This window comes from Athene noctua, chromosome 17, assembly GCF_965140245.1.
Source record: "Athene noctua chromosome 17, bAthNoc1.hap1.1, whole genome shotgun sequence".
In the NCBI taxonomy this organism is placed as follows: Eukaryota; Metazoa; Chordata; class Aves; order Strigiformes; family Strigidae; genus Athene; species Athene noctua.
The window spans coordinates 12713207-12733050 of NC_134053.1; the positions used below are offsets into that span (position 1 = coordinate 12713207).

General features: G+C 37.4%; 1 protein-coding gene across 2 annotated transcripts in view; it reads left to right on the forward strand.

The window, feature by feature from the left end:
• The window catches only part of CIT (citron rho-interacting serine/threonine kinase), a 73539-nt gene that overhangs the window by 15832 nt on the left and 37863 nt on the right, over positions 1-19844 (forward strand). The window contains exons 10-18 of one of the 2 annotated variants that reach the window (XM_074920706.1): positions 7052-7157; positions 8018-8161; positions 9491-9610; positions 13086-13256; positions 13529-13582; positions 14129-14182; positions 15316-15456; positions 15827-15952; positions 18805-18900. In XM_074920706.1, coding sequence (XP_074776807.1) covers positions 7052-7157; positions 8018-8161; positions 9491-9610; positions 13086-13256; positions 13529-13582; positions 14129-14182; positions 15316-15456; positions 15827-15952; positions 18805-18900 — 1012 coding nt within the window. The remainder of the gene's footprint in view (positions 1-7051; positions 7158-8017; positions 8162-9490; positions 9611-13085; positions 13257-13528; positions 13583-14128; positions 14183-15315; positions 15457-15826; positions 15953-18804; positions 18901-19844) is intronic. The other variant, XM_074920707.1, reaches the window with a different exon arrangement.

Below are 19844 nucleotides of genomic sequence, written 5' to 3' on the forward strand. Positions count from 1 at the left end.
CTGTTGCTGCTGTGGCTTGTGCATGTCCTACTGTTCTGTGATTATTTCTGGGATGAGGGGGAGAGAAGGGAAGGAAAGAGTGATTCTAAACCAGTTATTGTTAAAATTGTTGTTCAGATACTTTGAATTAGTTGTTGCTGTTAACCAGGGAGAGTAGGTGATTGCATTTCTGGTATTGCAGATCCCTGAAAGAAGGAGAATACTGAGGAGTTCAGAGATGGGAAAGGCGGGGGGGGGTGGTGATGTTATTTTTTTGGGTTGGAGAGTGGGCACCAAGTGCTGGGGAATGTGTAAGGCTGAATCAGTGATCCACAGAAATGGAGCTTCACTAATCTGGGAATGTGCAGTGGTGGGTCAGTGAACAAGAGAAGGAGCTTCATGGCAGCTAACTGTGTGCTCTTGGGTCAAGTTAAATACAAGGGCTGGACATTGCTGTATTGTGTGTTAAGAGACTGGAGATTCAGATGAAGTATGCAGGGTATCTGTTTGTGGAGGAAGGTAAAGATCTAGAAAAAATGGTTTTCCATTGAAAGAAAACATGCTTTCTGAGAGAATGGAGTCCGAGGAAAAAGAAGAATATAAATAGTATGGTATAAACCATTTGGTGTGGTGTGTGCTTAGTTTCTGATAACAGAGCTATTGAAAAAGTATTAGTGCAGTACCTTAAGTTGAGAAGTCCTTACCTCAGTATCGTGAGGCCTCAGGATTGCAATGGCTTTAGCTGGGTTAGTGGCTCAATGCACTGGGGCACTGTGTTTTTGTGTGAAGCAGCATTCACTGCTGCTAGTTAGTTCGCTTAAGGGACTTTGTTGTCCATCTGTCTTAATCAAGTTTTTATTTTTTTGTCATATTGGTTGTGATAGTCACTCTGCGGTAAGTGTGTAACCTAACCTGGTGATACTGTTCACGTCTTTGATCTTGCCCAAACCGTGAATCAAGGTTATATGATGGTTATGCCAGTAATAAAAAGGGAATCTTTGACTTTTCCTCCTCAGCAGAGTTGCTTTTATGACAAAAATGGAAGGGAGAGGACATAACAACCAAAAAAGTATTATTTTGGTGAAATGATCTAATATTGTCAGCAGAATTAGAAAAATGGAATGTTATATCTGTAGATACCTGGGGTTAAAATCTATTTTGATTTAGAAGTGTAATAACTTACGGTGTTATCTTTTCTGCCTGGGGAACTGCAATCTATCTATTAAGGCTACATGATCATTCATGTAACAGTCAGAAGAGGCTCAACAGTGACCATATATGTATGGTAAAAACGTATATGTAATAGGGGTCCAGAACTAGAACTGAAGAGGACTGTGAGGTAAAGTCGCAGGAACAGTGGTGTAACTGTGCTGGAGGTTGAAGGCTGAAAAGTAATATAGATATAGCAGATTGACTGATATGTTTTCTTTGTGGAGCCAGTACCGAAAATGTGTATTGAAGATTTATATTTGAATTTTGGTGATAGATGAGAAGGGGCACAGGAAAAGAATTTAGAGATTAATGTGCTCTAGAGAAATTTTGACTCAAGTAAAATTTCTGCTTGTTGTGGCCTTTTTTTCCTGAAAACACATCATGTTTTCAATTTTCCCCCAAATAATTTTAATATAAGCAGGTCTTAGTGGTTTCTTTTTTTGAATGAGATCTTGATAAAGGCACTTAGATATTTTCAGCAGTAAATACTTGCATTTTATTCTAAAAAGATGATTTAAATATGGCTAAGAGAGTATGGAGACTTTAAAATATCTGTATTTAAATAATGCAGTGACTAGCTTATTCTCAATATCACTGCAACATCGTGTCATAACGATAACTTCTTACTTATAAAATATTGTGTGATGTGTGTTTTACTTGAGGAAATAGTCATGTTTCTGTCCACGCTAGCTTGAATATCAAATTCTAGATGGGGAAGAGACCAGTAAATGGGGGATAGGCTTATCTGTTGTGAATCTTGGTATGTCATCTCTGAAAGGTCCTAAGTCATCAAGTTTATCAGTCCAGAATTTTTCTTAGAATTTTTCCTCCTGAAGTATAACCCTTCTGGTTGCTAAGTGATGCAGATCTGTTTTCCTGTGTCTGCAGCATGATAGCTCTAATGCCTCTAGTGCTGCTCACAGTTAGGCCAGGAAACTGCAGAGTGCCATTAACAAGGTCCTTGAAACTTTCATTGCTTTTAATTTGAGGGCTGTCAAGCTATGAAGTTTGGGGTTATACCCTTGCCCTTGTTTAGTGGACAGTAAGCAGCCATAGCTGAGCTAGGAATTTTAAATACTTCAGAGCAAGAGCAGTTCAAAAAAAAATTGGACAGAAGAAGGATGAAAGAAGTTCTGTTTTCCATTCTCCTTTCTCCCAACCACTTAGGGTTAGAAGGGTTCACCTAAGTCACTTAAACCTGTTGCCAGAAATTATGTGGTCAGTGTGTAGTTCAGAAGGGTCCACTGAATGAAAACATTCTGCATGTTGCCCCGTAGCATGAGTTTTGGGAAGAATTTGTGACCCTATAACACACGTAAGATTTAACAAGAGTAAAAGGCATGACAGTAATGTGTCATAAGAAACAATCAGGAGAAATCAAGGGCATTGCTTATGTCATAGATTCCTGTACTAGAAAAGTGTTTGTTAAATCTCCTGTATGATTCTCAGAGCTGGCATCAGGCTGCAGAGAAGGACTAGCTAACTCCTTCTCCCATCATGGCCTCTGAATTCTTGATTTGGGGGAGAAATGTCTGTCTGGCTGCAAATCTGGCTGGTGGTTTGGCTGTGAGCGTGTGACTGTGACAAGATAACAGGCAACTGAGAGTTTAATTCCATTAAAAGCCAACCCCACCTTACTTCCTGTCCCTAACTGTGGCTGGTCTCCAGTGCTTAGAACAAGTGAGAAAAACCCTTAGATGCCAGAAATACACATTAAGTGATGAAAGAAAATTGTTCTTGTCCTTTGCAGGTGACTAGCACAAGCCCTAAGGCATAAGATAAATATCTTATAAATCCAGGGTTAACCAAATATACCTAAATACCTAATAAAAATAAATACCTAATAAAATATACCAAAATACCTAAGAAAAAATACCTAATTTAAAAAAAAAAACCTATTTATGATTTACATTTTTGCATGCCTCTGTCCTCTTTTAGACTGGAGTAGGGAGCTAAAGGGGTTTGACTACATATGATACAGAACTCAGGTTAATACAAAATACTTGTTAAACCAAAACCTAGAGATATATATTCACAGACAAGGCTGACAGTGGGACTAGTTTTTAATTATCAAAATATAATAAATGTAATCTTAGTAATTAATGAATTGTAGTCTGTGAGGGTTTGGTAGGTCCAAATCTTTTCTGTAAGTTCCTAAGTAGTGGTATTTTTCAAGATTTCTTTTTTTTTTTTTTAAAAAAAAGGATGTGGATTCATGATATTCATTATAAAGTACTGAGAGTTAAAATGGGCCATTTTTCTAAAAAGAAGGAATACTGATTTCTTCTAACAGTTTCTTGGGTTCTGGTAAACTCTTTCACCAAAGATAGATTAAAGAGGAAGCACAGGATGAGCATACCAAAAATATGCTTTGCTTCAGCTAGCTCTATTCACAGATTGATGGTATCACTGTTTGTTTTTGGTTGGTTTTTTTTTAGGCCTGAGCAAGCATTTAAGAGGGGGCGGAAGGTACAGATGAGTATAATGCTAAAAAGAATAAAGCATGAGGGACGGGGGATGAGATTATAGGCATGTTGTGTGGGGGCCAGGATTAGGACAGATGGTGTCAATCGTTGTGAGAAGGAAGAAGCACCAGGTGAGTTGGGGGTTTATGAGTGGCATAAAAGGACAAAGGAAGGTATGAAGTGTGATGCACAAGAGACGTGAAGATATGAGTTCGATACCCTAGAACCATTTAATAGCTTTTCCTATACTAATACTTTTTTTTCTTTGTGTCAGCCACATTAAGACTGGAGGAGCTTTTCACAACTAGCACCATTTTTGATAGTTCTGCTGGTTGAGGCTGTTGCTGATCTAGCTGTGAAATCACTAGATAGTCAGCTGTAAGTTAACTTGTTTTTTAGTCATGCAGGCATGCTTCTTTTGAAAGTAAATTGGCACAGCTAGTGCTATCAGCATTTGGTACTATAGACTTGACTTTGTTTTTAATCTTTTATTGCAATTTTCTTGTTGATATATGCTGGTTACCTTTTGTTAATATTTTTTTCACACTTCAGAGGAAACAGCAGAAACTGCTCTGTTGTGTTAAGAGAATTGATCCACACGTAGCAGTTAATTAAGCGAAATATTCTGAGATGGTACCAACTTGAATGATAGCTTTGCATCATGGCTTTTGATGTTGGCTTGTATGTGTTTAATTTCTGAGATGATGCTGACTGAGGAAGAATATAAGTGCCCCAGCAATATGGGTATTTTCCACCTTGTCATGCTGTGTTGAGAGCATGACAAGGCTTATTAGATTAGTCAGTATCCCATTTCTCTTGACTTCCTCTGTCTGCCCCCTTTCTGATACTTTGAAGGCTGTATGGATGTTCATGAAGTTGTTCTGATATAATTTGTACACAGGAGAGAATTACTGGGCAAGGATGTCTCTTAAAAATTGTGTCTCCTGTGCTAACTGAAATCACAGTCACTTGGAAACAGTACATCTTATCCCCATGGCAGGAAAATTGTCTTGTCACCAGGACATCTATTTTTAAGGAATTTCTTCCTTCCTTCCTTTGCACAGGGATGAGGAAGAAAGATTGTAGTTCTAGTTTGTAGCCTTCTCTTTTCCTTACAAAACTGACACCAACCCTGAGGAGCAGCTCCCTCTACAGTCACTTAATGAAATTCAAACTTCAGTCAGTGCGAGTCTCCTGTGCTCTGTCCCATCTCATCACTCCTGGCTGAACAACGTGTCTTTGCAGAGCTCTGTATCTTTTTGCCTGAATCTGTCCTGTTACTTCCTGTGTTACCGTGCATATGGATGCTTTAAGCTGGCTTGCTAGGAGAAATTTTTGAAATGCAAAATGGTGCCTGTAATATTAGGCTCTGAGTCTTTTAACAGCAACTAAAATACACAAAAATAACACGTTAGCTTCTTTAGGGAGGTGAAAGAGAAGCAGCAATTAAAACCAGGTCTGTGAGAACTGGCTAGAGTTTTCTATGGTATGTGTTAGATTTGAAAAGAATAAAAGTAAAAAGGTGATGGCTAATGTTGAAACTATAATTTAAAAAAAAAAAAAATTACTTTAGCCAGTACAGCTGAATTTTTATGATAAAAAGATGTTCAGACTTGTCTCAGTATACATTTGCAGCTATTTACATATATTTGATTAACATTTTAAAGCAGATTCCTTAGTGTCTTTTTTAGTTAATGTGAGCTTTAATTTGTATTTTTAGACTGCTTTTCTCCACTATTCATTTTTAGCCTTGTTTGTACACCCAGCTGTTATGGGATTTAATATGCATCTTTCTCAGATGGTTGCTTTTTCTCTGTAGGAGTATAGACACGCTTTATAAATTGATTTTTAAGTATGATAATTTGATGGATATTGGATTGATTGGTCCAGGACTAAAGGAATGCTTTATAAAAGCATTCACTTCTAACAGCTGTTTTTTATTAAGTCCTGATCATATCTGTATTGTTGACATGCAGGATTCTTTCTTCTAAGTTTTTTCCCCGATCAAATTTCTATAGAGATACTAATATTTGACCTTTCAAGGCAGAATTGGTGGATTTTGCTGTGTTTGTTTGCTAATATCAAAGCAGTGTTTCCTAATGACTGCTTAAGGTGGTGGTACTGAAGATCTGTTTTGATACAGATATGTTGCAGCATTTTCATAAAAATCTGTGTGTCCTTTTTGTGACTATCCGGCATATCTATTTGGATTAAGAAGTAGATTTTTCTCAGAAAATGGTGGTGATGGAATCAAACTTTCCTTGGTGTTAAGAGACTGTGCTGCTGTGTGTGGGTGTATGGCTATATGCAGAGAGCTGCTCAAAGCTCATTTCTCTCCATGGGGATAACTGGCTGCATACCAAACTGTGGCCAGGAGAAGCAGAAAGCAATGTGTGGGCAGACTGTATGATCTTTTATTAGCACCTTCATTGTACTTCTGCATTTTCATCCATCAGTTAACACTGGTTTCATCATTAACTGCTTAAATATCTAGTTTGAATCATTTTATGCGAGGGAGAACGTGATTTTTTTAAAAAATTATGTTTTGATGTGTGTACTTAATTTTTTGGTTGCAAATTACATATTTAAAACTGCAAAGCACTAAAAATATGCTCCAAAACATTGATGGCTTTCTATCCTTTTCTAGAAAGAATTGAGACTAACAGAAATGGTAAATTTCTTAAACGTTGACTCCCAATTAGACAGAAAGCTTAAGAACACATAAATATTTTCCTCAGGTTTCCAGAGTCAAATTTTTTTTGAATAGCATAGTTGTGTGTCTCAAAAAAAATTACTTATAAGTGAACTCTGAAGTTCTGCAGTGTGACTAATCATATTGATTGAGTTTGTAGGGATCATATGAGTTGGGTTAGGAAAGTTGCAGTTCAATTTTGATTCACAGAAGGTAACTAAGGATATTAAATTCTTCCTGTGGTGCACAGTATGACATGTTAAAGTTTTTAGGGATTTTGTACTTTGATGATAATTTAAAGACCCATTTAAAAATAAAATGCAAAATAAAAAGCAATTCTGAAAATTTGTTATCTTCCCAAATGGCTACATTGAATTCATGCTCTGCTTTTGTGACACTTATAAATTTGTACAAGTTATGCAAAAATGTTGCTGTGATTTATTGTTTTGCACTCTGACATAAGTCACTGATAGAAAATATTAATATTGTAACTAGAAGTACACATGGATTATTTAATAATGAACTACTGTCATCAGGTTTTATGGTATGTTTGATCTGAAATGATGGCTGTTAGACTGTGATTGCTGCATCTTTCTTTTATCTTGGTATAAGTAAGTACCCAATGACTTTACCAAGGCTGCATAAATGCAGGTGTTTGTACCTTTTGCCTGTATTCATGTGCTGTTTGGCTTTGCTCTTTTAGATCTATTTTTTCAAGTGTGGATTCTCCAGCCAAGGTCAGCTCCATGGAAAAGAAACTTCTTCTCAAGAGCAAAGAACTCCAAGACGCCCAGGACAAGTGTCACAAGGTATTTATTTATGCGATTGGCCATCTCCATTGCTCCAAGAATCTGCAACCACTGTATGCCCAGGGATCTGTCAGATGCTGCTGATCATCCAGACTCGTGGTGGGCAAAGTGCTTTTCCTTCAGTGAGGTGGCTTCCCGTTCAGTACAAAGGGAGATGAATTTAGGCCATGCTGTTGCTCTAGATACTTTTATCTTAACAAGAAGTGGCTCTGGATTTTAAACAGTCCTTTTCTCAGCGTGACACAGACGACTGCTTCTTCCTGCAGCCTCTTCATCATACGCACAATTACGGCAGTACTGTTCTGAGGTTCTCTTCCTAACTCATCAGCTTCTACTTACGTAACTGTTGTGTCGTCACTGGTTATGGTGAACATCTTATAACAGTTGCTGTGCTCCAATAAAGGGAACCCGGTGGAGTCTTTTAAACTTACTGTTTGTTTGAGACTTTTATGAGAGTTCAATTACTTTTTTCCCTGCTCTGTTCTGGATTTGACCATTTGCTCCTTACAAGGAGATGGGGGGAAACCATCTCCTGGTCCAGCATGGATTTGGGATAAGGTTAAAGTGACCCATCTCTGCAAGTCAGGTGAAAAATGATTGTGTCTTCTTTGCTAACTGGGGTTCGAAGAATGACTGAATATGAACAAGCAGCTTGAATGAATGGGGTGACTTAGACTTACTACTTGTCCTTAAGAAGAACTGTGCATTCCTGGAGCAGAGACAATGGTATTGGAATTTAAACACCATTTGGAGAAATATAGCTAGAAGTCTCTTGGAGACAAATTCCTTGCAGAGCTCTGAAAGTAGCAGTTAACAAAGCTTTTGAAGCCCCCTTTATAACCTCTTGATATTTATTGCAGATGGAGCAGGAAATGACGCGGTTGCACCGGAGAGTGTCAGAGGTGGAGGCTGTACTTAGCCAAAAGGAGGTGGAACTGAAAGCCTCTGAGACCCAGCGATCCCTCCTGGAGCAGGACCTGGCCACCTATATCACAGAATGCAGTGTGAGCCCTTACACCAGTCCTTTCAGCTCTGAAGGCCTGAAATCTGGTGGTCTTTGCCTTTCTCTTCCATCATGGTTTCAGTGGGGTACTTGATGGAGAGAAAATAGTATGTGAGAGGATAGCTGTTCAACGTGGAGCCCTGGATTGTTTGCAGAGGCTTGCTTCTCAGTTTTATTCAAACTTTGTGTCGTGGTCATGTGCTTAGAACATACAGAATAACTACTGTCCTGGTCTTGCTGAAACTATTAATGTTTGTCTTACTGGCTGTGCTAGAACATGCTTGGATTTGACTTCTTGCAGGTTTCTTAGCCAGAAGAAGATGGGGCCTAGTCAGTACCTAGACAGACATCGCCAAGGACAAATAAGAGCATTAAGAAACAATGGTGTTGCCTTCATCTGTGGTATTCTGAGTTCAGACTGATCCAGTTCCCCAGTGTAATGTTAGGGATGATGCTAGGACAGGTGCTATTTTTCAGGTAGAATACAAAAATGAAGCCTTAAAACCATGTCTTCAAAGATCGTTTGGCATTTTTCGTGGGAGCTGGAATGTCTGCTCAGTTGTCTTGGCAAGGTTCCAGTGAGGATATTTTCATTCTAGTTAATAATCTCTGTATTTTCAGTTGGTTATAATATTCTGTTTCCTCTCTTGTACCAAGCACAAAAATCCAGATAATACTCTGTTTCAGAGAATTGAAAAGCATTTCTGATGGGTTTATTTGTTGGGAAGCATAGCTTAAAACAGAGTGGAGTGAATTCCCTACACTAAATGCTACTAGGTAAATAAATAAAATTCAGTTTGCATCTTGCTGTTGAAGAATAATGCACAGTTGATAGGAGGACCACTGGTCTGTCAAAATTTGCAGGTAAGGTGTGTGGTGAGATACAGAAGCAGCTCTTCTGTTCTTTGTAGAAGTTTAACGACGATTGAAGGATTTAACAGCAACAAGAAAAATGAATAGGCTTGTTAGTAACATGAAGTTGAAGGGTTGTATCTAGGTTGTGAATTAATAGTGCTAGATAAAATATAGATAAATGCTGTCAGTAATGGATGCCTTGTGATCTCTGTTTTGTTTTTGTCTCTAGACCTGATGTGAGGAAGTAGAGATTTGAACTAAGACTTAAGTGTAATAAACAGTGTTCGTAAAATGGGCTGTTTCTATCCAGGTAGAAGCAGCATTGGCTATGAATTTCTTTAGGGTTTCATCACTGGTGCCTTGATTTTTTTGATGCCTCACTGCAGTCAAGGAGGCATTTATATAGCTAAAGATCTTTATTATGCAACCATCTGAAAAACGAAAGACTATGTATTGAACATTTTGCTTTCTGCAGAGCTTAAAGCGAAGCCTGGAGCAGGCACGGATGGAGGTGTCTCAGGAAGATGATAAGGCACTACAGCTACTTCATGATATCAGAGAGCAAAGCCGAAAACTGCAAGAGATCAAAGAACAGGTATACCTGCTTCTTTGGGGAGCAGAGTGGCTATCTACAAATGGGAATTCTTGGCATATTCTAGCTCTGTTGCCAGGATTATGTTTTATGTTGGTAGGCTGTGATGACTCCCAATCTATGTATTTTTACAAGGTTTCTTAAACAAAATGGGAAGCAACAAAATTACACTTTTGTGTATAGTAAGCACAAACTCCAAACTTGCAAGTTTTTCTGTTTCTAGTCCTGAAAGTATCTATAAATTAGGAGAAAGTTGCAATGCTGTAGTAATATGGTGCCTTAGAAATGACCTACCAATTTTAAATGGTCAAGCTATACAAATTTCACAACAAGTTAATGAGCTAACCTTAATTTTGTGTTGTGTTTTTTTTCTTCTTTCTTATATGGCCATTTAAAATGCCTAATAGTCTTTCAAAACAGAATCTGTGTTGCCAAACTGTTCTGTTCCTAATTTAATCTATTTTCAAAGTAGATGTTGTTAATTCTTTTTCCACCAGAAGCTTGTTGAAAATTCGTTAATCCATACAGTTGTTCATAAGGGGGGTGGAAAAAAAAGTCAAACGAAAATATGGTGACAAATATGGACCTTTTTAGGATTTAAAATGGTCTACAAGACACAACCCATTCAGTTTTGTGAATAAATAACAACATATTGTATTGAGAAAAAGAAATGGAAATTTGCTATGGTGTTTAAACACTTCTTTGCAATTATCTGTAATTTTTCATCTTCAAAGCACTTTACAAACATTAACTGACTAATTTCATAGCGTTTGAGACAAGGAAGCCCAGAAACCTTGGAAATAATTCTCCAGACATGAGCAGCTCTTATGTAAAAAGTAATGAAATGCAAAAACAACCCTCTGGATGTAGCAGGCCTCCATAGACTTCTACTGCATGCTTCTGGATGGTTGTTTTATGTAATACAAGGGATCTAAAGCTCATTACTCTCTGTTCTGGTGCTTTGTTAGCAAAGTTGTTTTAAATATTGAAATGTGGAACATAGTTGGCGATGATAAATATCACTAGATTCTTAGGCAGTACCAACACATGCAACAGAGGAAAAACAATGCAAGTAATTTTTAATCAAATATTTTATCCCAGAATCCCTTAACTTGGATTGTGAAGATTCATGATGACATAAAAATATTGCTTAGGTTGACAAATGAATCTGTAATATCCCGCAGACTTTAATTTCTGGGGTGGTCTTCTGAGCTATCTGAACCCCATGTGCAAGAACACCACAACAAAATATGCAGAGATGTTTTTGCTGATTCATACCAGCAGGTGGATCTTAGTCATTAAAGACTTAGATCATTATTTTTAAGTCAGAGGGAACTGGGAGGTGAGATGGAAGAGTCCCTTAGAGTTTTGCTGTTGGAAACCCGAAGCTTGAGAGAGAATGAGTAAAATTAACAGCAAATCATAAACTTTAAAACCCAGTAGTTAAGCATTTGGTATTTTCAGAGCAAGACTGTAAGTTCAACTTAACATCATGTACTTGAATAGAAGAGCGTGATGGGTTTGCGTTTCCTTTTTGTTTGGGATGTGTATTTGATTTTTGGTTTGGTTTGTTTTTTTAACTAAACCTGTGTTCTGGTGTTGATGAAGACCCATATGAATGGATGAACTTGCAACAAATTGAAATCTGTGTTTTTGGAAAGGCCCACTCGTGTATGTAGCTACCCTCATGTGATTTGCTTCAGGTATATGCCCTGGGCTTTGCCTGTCCGTTAATATGTGCTTAAGTACATCTTTGATAGTTTTTAAACTATGACTAATGCATATACGAGAGTTATTGTTCTGTGTTGCCTTGAGTGATGTGGCCTGTTCCTCTGACCTGACCACGAGATTTATTTAAAGATAGTCTTGAAAACGTGAAGAAACAAGAAAAACTGAAATGTTACTAATTATCTCCTCTTCTTCCTTCTTTTCTCCTTCCCCATTCTCCTCCCTTCCCAAACACTCATTTTCACAGTGGCAACTGTAGTCATACCTATAATTCTTTGGTCAAGTGTTGCTGATAGAAAAGCCAAGTATTTTAGGAAGTCTTAAAAAATTATGATTTCTGAGCAGAACATGTATTCCTTCAAACCATTCTGCCTTTTTTATTCACAAATGTATTTGTACAAAATGAATATTTGAGTTACTGTATGCTTGCTTATTATTAAAAGGCTCTAATTTTTTTCAGCAAGAAAAAAAGATCATCCATAGAGACAATAACTGGAAAGAGTAGGCCCCCTGTCTGCCTTACAAATTGGAGGACCAGTTTGGGGATTACAAACCAAAGAGCCATTCTGCCATGCTCCCTGTAACAGATAGTAAAGCAATCTGTTAAAGGCCCAGCTTCTTTAAATACCTGCATAAGGTCTCCACGTTGCTAGAGAATCACAGGCTGACATTAGGGTCAGTGTTCATGCGATCATTTGTCTATCTAGAGAGAGCTGGCTGTCTGGAAGAAGTGATGACAAACCTGATTTTGTCATGAGACAGTTACTCTTTTGAATATGGGGGTAGTCAGGCGTATTGTAAGATATTAAAATGGAAAGAAAGATAGACTCCCCCACTGTCAGTCCTTTATAATCTTTATTCCTAGCTCTTAATGTGCATGTTTTGTACTTTCTCAGCTTCATTAAAAAATAATTTATTTTGTTTTTTTTTAAAGAGTAATTTTATAAAATGTATACTTACAGGACTTAGTAAATGCTAAATAAACATACTTAAATTTGTTTCTTTCCAGTGAGGATAGGAGAAGCAATCTCACAAGCTCGTCTCAGTTTGAATACCCAGTCTCCTTGAGACAATCAGTTAAACATCCTCTTCTTCTCTCATTCTCCCCATCCAGATGCCCTGTCTTGTAGCATTGTGCGTGGGGAATCATTACTTCTGCCTGTATAGGGTGATTTTTAGACAGTTTTTCTAAGTTAATATTTGATTTTAGGTTGTCTCCCATACAGAGCAATATGATCCTTTTTAACTATGTCAAGAGAAAATAGCTGCCGGCTAGAAGCCACAATATGCTACCCCTCTGCTTCTCCTTTCCTTTTACCCAAGCTGTGCAGATCTGTGGTAATTGTCATGTTATCAGCCCAAGAAAATGTATCTTGAGGGAGCATCTGGGCATTTAGTAGAGACATCAACTCAAAGGCACATTTCTGTTTCAGAAATTAGAAATGTAAGTAATTTTTATCATTTGTTTGTAGATGTATGTATGTGTTTCTGCAGTGAAGCCACTCTCAGAAAGTCAATGTTTTGACTTTATGAGGTATTGACATGAAAATGGCAAGACTCAAACCAGAATACCATGGATATGATATTTTATTTAGCTCTTATTGTTATATTTTGTGCTTTACTTTTCTTCCAACTATTTTTAAATGTGACACTTGCCTGCAGTCAGTATTCTGGGATCTGCTGTTCCAAGTATTTCCCCTGTTGCCTCTAAAATGGGATACCTTTTCCTTCTCTTCCACCACAACTACAGGAATATCAAGCTCAGGTAGAAGAAATGAGGTTGATGATGAATCAATTAGAAGAGGATCTTATTTCAGCTCGCAGGCGTAGCGATCTTTATGAATCGGAGTTGAGAGAGTCCCGACTGGCAGCTGAAGAATTCAAACGTAAAGCTACTGAATGTCACAACAAATTGCAAAAGGTAGTTTAGGCTTCATGGGAGAGGGGGCTGATGCTTGCCTGAATTTCTAGTGCTATTTTTATACACACACATATAAGTTGTGTGTGTCCTCTAAAGATTAGTGTGGTTTTGTACAACTAATACAAAATGTCTTTCAACTGTACACTTGAAGTAATGTAATTTGTACTTTGTGTAACTGCTTGTGTGTAAATTGCATGAGGTGATGACTATATAAGGACCAGTGTACTACGACTTTTCCTGAGACTTTTATATATTTTATATTTAAGTTACAGGTTAAAGATCAAGGGAAAAATGAAGCAGGAGAGTTGTATTCCAAATTGGAGAAGGTATGCTACTGTCCTGGAGCTTGCTTCCTGGGTCCATATTATGCACAGAAACCAAGAGTGTCTTTGGCGAGTCAGTGGTGTGCACAGCCTCACATCCCTCCCTATTTTATTTTATATATAAAACAAAAAAATCTTCTTGGTGTGACTCTCTGTTCTTTCTGATCTGATATGAAGCTGTGTCTGGATATCCTGTTCTTAATGCATTGTGTACAAAGACAGGCCATCATATGTAATCTGAGTTTGGAGCTAGGTTAGTGATATAAAAGGGCTTTCTTTATGAATAAAGAATAGCAAACGAAAACTAAAAAGAAATCTGAGTATTCTCACACTGAACTATCTGCTTGGTGACCAAAATATGAAATCAACCAGAAGATAGTAAAATGGGAGTAGATTTGCCAAGGAACACTTTGGTGTGTTGGAATTTGTGGGGAGAAACAAAGATTTTGGGGAATTGAATTAAAATAAATTTGGTATCATAAGTAGAAAATATTTTTTCCTTTTTGATTTTCTGACACTCTTTCCCCCCATTTTTTTACTTAACTGTAGATCAATACAGAGCAGCAGGCCAAAATCCAGGAGCTTCAGGAAAAGCTGACAAAGGTAATGTCTGGGTGGTGAAAGTGAATTTTCCACAAGATTTTCCAGTAAAACCTTAATGCAGAGGAGAGACGCACTTTGTTTTATCCTTAAAAATAGAATTAGTCATAGCATGGGGGATGATAAGGAAAAGGGGGTGGGAACTGGTATCTGAAATCATTGGTGTTCTCAATATGCTTTTGGCTCTTGAGACATGTCAACAGTGTTTATTTTTACAAATGAAGCTGAGTCAGAACTGGAGTAGTGTAAAGAAATTCTAATTTAAAAGGCCAGTTTGGGCATGCTATATGCAATGCACTTGTCCCTTGCTTCTGAAGACAAGGTTCTGATGGTTTTGGCTCACTAGTAAAATGCATGTTGGACTTGGTTAGTCTCCCAGTATTTTTAATTGCAAAATCACTTTCCACTTCAGTTATTCACAGAAAAGATGTTGGATGATAGGGGTTCACAACAGAATTAAAATACCTTAGCAGTGTAAGCTGAAGGAAGTGCATAATATCTAATGTTTGCAGTTGTGGTCAGTCTGTCACTTAAGAAGGCACTGTAAGAGCGGTAGGGGAACTTTTCTTACTGGGATCTTTCAGCAAAGAATAAAGGAGTTGTCATAATAGTCCACTGAGAGAGCTTTTCAAATTCGGCAACTGCTGAGAGGGGGCTTTTTCAAGGTTAGTGATCTACAATATGAATAGGAGGCTAAAACTATGTAGAAATAGTACTTCTAATATTTCAAAACAGTTATGTTTTAATGCTCCCTCCCCTCTTCTCTTTTCATTCTACAACAGGTTATTTTCTTAGTCTTTTAGTTAGAGTAGTTTCTGAATTCTTTCTAAGAACTTCAGCTGAATTTGGAGGTAGACTTTACTGTGAGTACAAAGAGACAATTAGAAACTTGTAGATTTCCTGGATTCTCATTTTTTTTGTGAAACAGAAAAGAATTACATAACAGAAGTTAGAATTTGGGTTCCTGCACATGTCTGTAGGTTGTATTAATTTCAGACTGCTAGGCCAAAGTTCTGTGGCAATTTTATTCTCAGTGTTGACCATCTTAAGGTTATGAACTTTTGACATACCAAGTTTTTGTGTGTGTGTGTTTTCCTTACAATACCTTTTTTTTTTTTTTTCCTTTGGACATTTAGGCTGTGAAAGCTAGCTCAGAGGCAACTGAACTTCTTCAGAATATCCGCCAAGCAAAGGAGAGAGCTGAGAAGGAGTTAGAGAAACTGCAGAATCGTGAAGATTCTAATGAAAGCATGAAGAAGAAATTACTTGAAGCGGAGGTGAGTGGAGAATGTCTATCTAGAGTAAATTAGTTATTGGGATGTGTCTCAGCTTAGAAACCCTTATCTGAATGACTGTGGACAGCCTGTATTCCTGTAGTAAGTATTCATGGGAAAGTGATGTTAGACATTAATCCATTTTTAATTAAAAAGCAGATAGGTCTTTGAAGAAAACTGAGAGGCTTTTTATTTTCAGTGAGAAGTCAGTAAGGATATGTGGTTAACATAAGGGATTTGAGGCATGATGAGGATTTCAAATATAAAAGACAACCATATATTGACTGCTTCAGATGACTTTTTCTAGAAACTTATTGCTTTGTGATAATGCAGAGTGGGTTAGCCTAAATGGCAGTTAATAATTACTCTACAGGAACGGCGCCATTCTCTGGAGAATCAAGTGAAGAGATTAGAGACTGTAGAACGAAGAGAAAACCGTCTAAAGGAAGATATTCAAACCAAATCTCAACAGATTCAACAGATGGCAGAAAAAATTCTGGTGAGCAGAGGTGAAAATGAAACATAAAGGGTAAGAGTTTGTAAGAAAGGGTAGGAAAGGAACGGAAGACATAGAATTGCATTGAATAAGGTGGAAACTGCTGAATAAAGGGGTTTGTTTCTTGTACCAGTCATACTGGAGAAGGCTTAAGCACTCAAATACTATTAGCAACTTTAGTTACAAACTCACTCCTGTACCTTTAGTCTTAATACTGCTTAAAATTCTCAGTGGGAACACTTATAAGTCAACTTAGTAATATTTAAATTAATTACCTAATAAAGTAAAACAGGACAGGATACTGCAACAATAAAAACATTGATATCTAGCTTTTAAACTAAATTACAAAGAAATTGAGCGATCAGATCTACTTGAAATGCTTACACTTTGAAGCAGAGAGAAATTAGTCATCTAAACTGTTTGTCTCCAAAGATAATATTTGTCAGGAATCCATTTTCACCCACATACCTCCTTTGTTGGCAATTTCTTGTTTCTCTCCTTGTTAAACCAATTAAATCTTTATAGCGGGTTGGTACGTCAGTCTACAGTGAACCAAGCAGAGGGTGTTCCTAATACTTTGTAACAGGAAGCATAATTTTATAGTGGAATAATTAAATTAATTTTGTGTTTCTCATGAGATCTCTTTCTGTGTTGCCAATATGACAAGGAAAAAGAGAATTACATCTTATTGGTAGCAGTCCTGAGCATAGCCACACCTGAGGAAGGCCAAATGGAAATTTTAAAATAACTGTATTTGGAGTTAACAGATGATCCATACTTATTCTGGGTAATAGCTGCATATGTAGACTTCAGCATCAGAATGCCTAAGCGTGCTCAAGAAAAGGTAGAATTGGTTCTTTAGTGCTGTTTCTTTCAAATTGTTTTGATAACATGAGTGCATGGTAAGTAGGAGACTATGGTTTTGCTGGGCTCAGAGCCAACTTTATGTTTAGAAATAGTGTAAAACTTTGAATTGTTTCATAAGCCTCTTGTGTATGGTTGGGATTTGTTCCTTGGTTTTGATTACATTCTCTGTGGAGGAAAAACTTGAAGGGAATGGAGAAATATCGACTAATTGTTTTACACTGTGAGATATGTTTAGCTCTTATAGATAGTTTCCATGGAGTTCTAACAGAATGTTGGACACACAAAAGTATTTTATAGGAAAGTCAAACAGGCATTGAAGAAATAAGCCTACAGAGTCCTTCCTAGTCCCATGCAGTTCTGATCTGGGATCATAGGGTAGTAGTTTTCATTTTTCTCCACTGCTACCCTGTTTGCTCCCTCAAGTTGATCTCTTTTAAACACTTTTGACCTTTCCGAGCCATAGATCGAGAATTGCGTAGAATAAGGTGGAAATTGTTGAATAAAGGCATTGGTTTCATGTCCACTCATCTAGCAGTCCTGAGAGGTACCTGCTGATCTGCTTGAATAAGAAGTAAGAAACAAGTTAGGGAAGATACTTATTACTGCTTGAAAGTGTAGATTATTGATATGATGCTAATAACAAAGTTAGTGCTACATAGAGAATAGTAAATGAGAACTAGAATGGTAAGAGATTACCTTTTTAAACCCACACTGGCTGTTAAGTGCCACTGCAGAAACTGATGAAGCTTCTGCTACAATATGAGCAGTCTGATGCTGGTAGCTTTGAAGCTGCTGCTGATCTGGTTGTCTGATTCTCTGCCAGGACCTGAAACGTGTGGGCTTCTGGGGGAGGTGAGTTGTCCCTCTTGTTGCTGGGAGACATATTTCAATTGCAAAAAGCAGCAATCTCCGTTCCTTGTAGAAGTGTCGGGTACTAGGCACTGTAGATGACCTACTTTTGTTGAACCTCCTCTTTGATTCTCACTTCTGGAAAAAGAGGTCTACTGCAATTACTGGAGAAAAAAGGTCTTAGCTTGTTTTCAAGATGAGGAAGATCAGAAAAGAGAATATGAAAAGAGCTAAATTAGAAATATCAGGCAAGTTTCCTGTGCTATGCAGTCACGAAGGTAGACAGGAGACCTGGATGCATCCCAAAACCTGAACTTGTCTATGCAAGAGTCAACCCAGTGGTAATGAATGACAGACATGGATCTGCCTCTTGTTCTAAGGAAATTGTTGGAATGGCAAATACAACAATGAATGAGCATAAAGTTCTATACACAACTCTTGGAGGAGTCCTGTTGAAAGGTGATTATAGATATATCAGACAGCAGAAATAGCTGACTTACAAGATACAGAATTATTTCAGTTCTTACTGTTCATGGCTGAAACTATCTGATGTGAAGTAAAGAGGTTAAAAATATTCTGGTATGTTCTACCATATCTATGGCATCCTGTACTTTACATTTTCCAAGCAATTTATAAATAGTTATTCTGACAACATTTGTCTGAGGAATATAGCAAAGTAAATACTATTCCCACTCTCTGAATTTAGAACGAAAAGCATAGACAGCAGTGCCCCATTATTGAGCTCTTCCATGAGAAAACAAGTGAGAGACCTTGTTAAAAATAGATCTGGACTTCCTGTGTTGCCACTTCTATAAAGTGTTTATAACTGCTTGTTTTCACAAAATGTCCTTGGCCCATCTTTGAGAATATTTTACTGGGAAATGGAGATTCTTACTGTGGAAGTAGAACTCTTTAGTAGTATATCTGCTCTACAGTAGATGGGTCAGCAACAATATGCAAAGCTTAAAACTCATTATGTGCAGCTTTCATGTTTTTTTACTATCACAGCCCCGGTCTTGGGATTTTTATAGGGTGAAGCCTTAAAAAAGAGAATGAATGAATGTTTAATACCTGTGTAACATATACACACAGCACCTACTATTTCTTTGTGTCTGAATATGAATCTCTGCTGCTTTTAGGAGCTGGAAGAAAAGCATCGTGAGGCTCAGATTGCAGCACAACATCTGGAGTTGCAGCTGAAACAGAAGGAACAATTCTATGAGGAAAAACTCAAAGTAAAAATATCTTCTTTTCTTCCTACAAGCTTTTGTAGGTAGAGTGAGTTCAGGGAAAGACAGTTGCCTTTAGGCTCTGATTGCTTTGTATTATGAGTTGCCTTCTTGCTTAACACTACTGAAGTGTTCAGAGAGCTTAGTGGAATCTGAGTAAGTTTTTCTTCTAGCCCATGCCATTGTACCTTATCTGTCTTTAACACTGCATTAAAACAGGTGGCACCTGAAGTCAGAACTATAGGAAGGTAGTTGCTGATTGTAATTTGTCTGTTGCTGACTAAACAATACCTACTTAATGCTATTGGATCTCACATCCTGAATAAACTTTCTGTTCCTACTGATGACTTCTATGAGTATTCACACAGCCTACCTGCAAGTTTTAAATTTGGCAAATACTATAGCATTTCTGGAATTCCATCTTCTTGGAGCTGTAACATCTGCCAAGAAGCCACAGAAACCACCCACTTTGTTTTTGTCTTTTCCAGGGTAGCATAAGACAAACAGTTAGAAATAGAATCATAGACACCGTCTAAAATTAGGAAAAAGAAATTGGAAAATAGGAGTATGTGCACTGTCTAAGGATTTTTTCTAAAGAACCTGCAGTACATCAGCCAGTAAATGCATTTTGTAAGAATCTTTGTTTCTACTAAGCATAATCTGTTTTCAGCAATCTTTGTCTAATACGTTTACCTAGGACTTCAATTCTACATTTCAGCTTAAATATGAGAGGATGTAGTATTTAAGAGGAGAGAAGAAATTTCTGTAGGATAAATATGAAGGAAAAAAAGAGAAATAAGAAGGAAGATCAGAGGTAGATATTGGGGAAAAAAGAAGTGGTGACATAAAAAATGGAAAAGAGGATAGGGGTTGGAAAAAAACTAAAAGAAAAAGAGAGGCAGTGTGTTATGGCAACATATGATATAAGGTTTAGTAGGAGGAATCAGGAA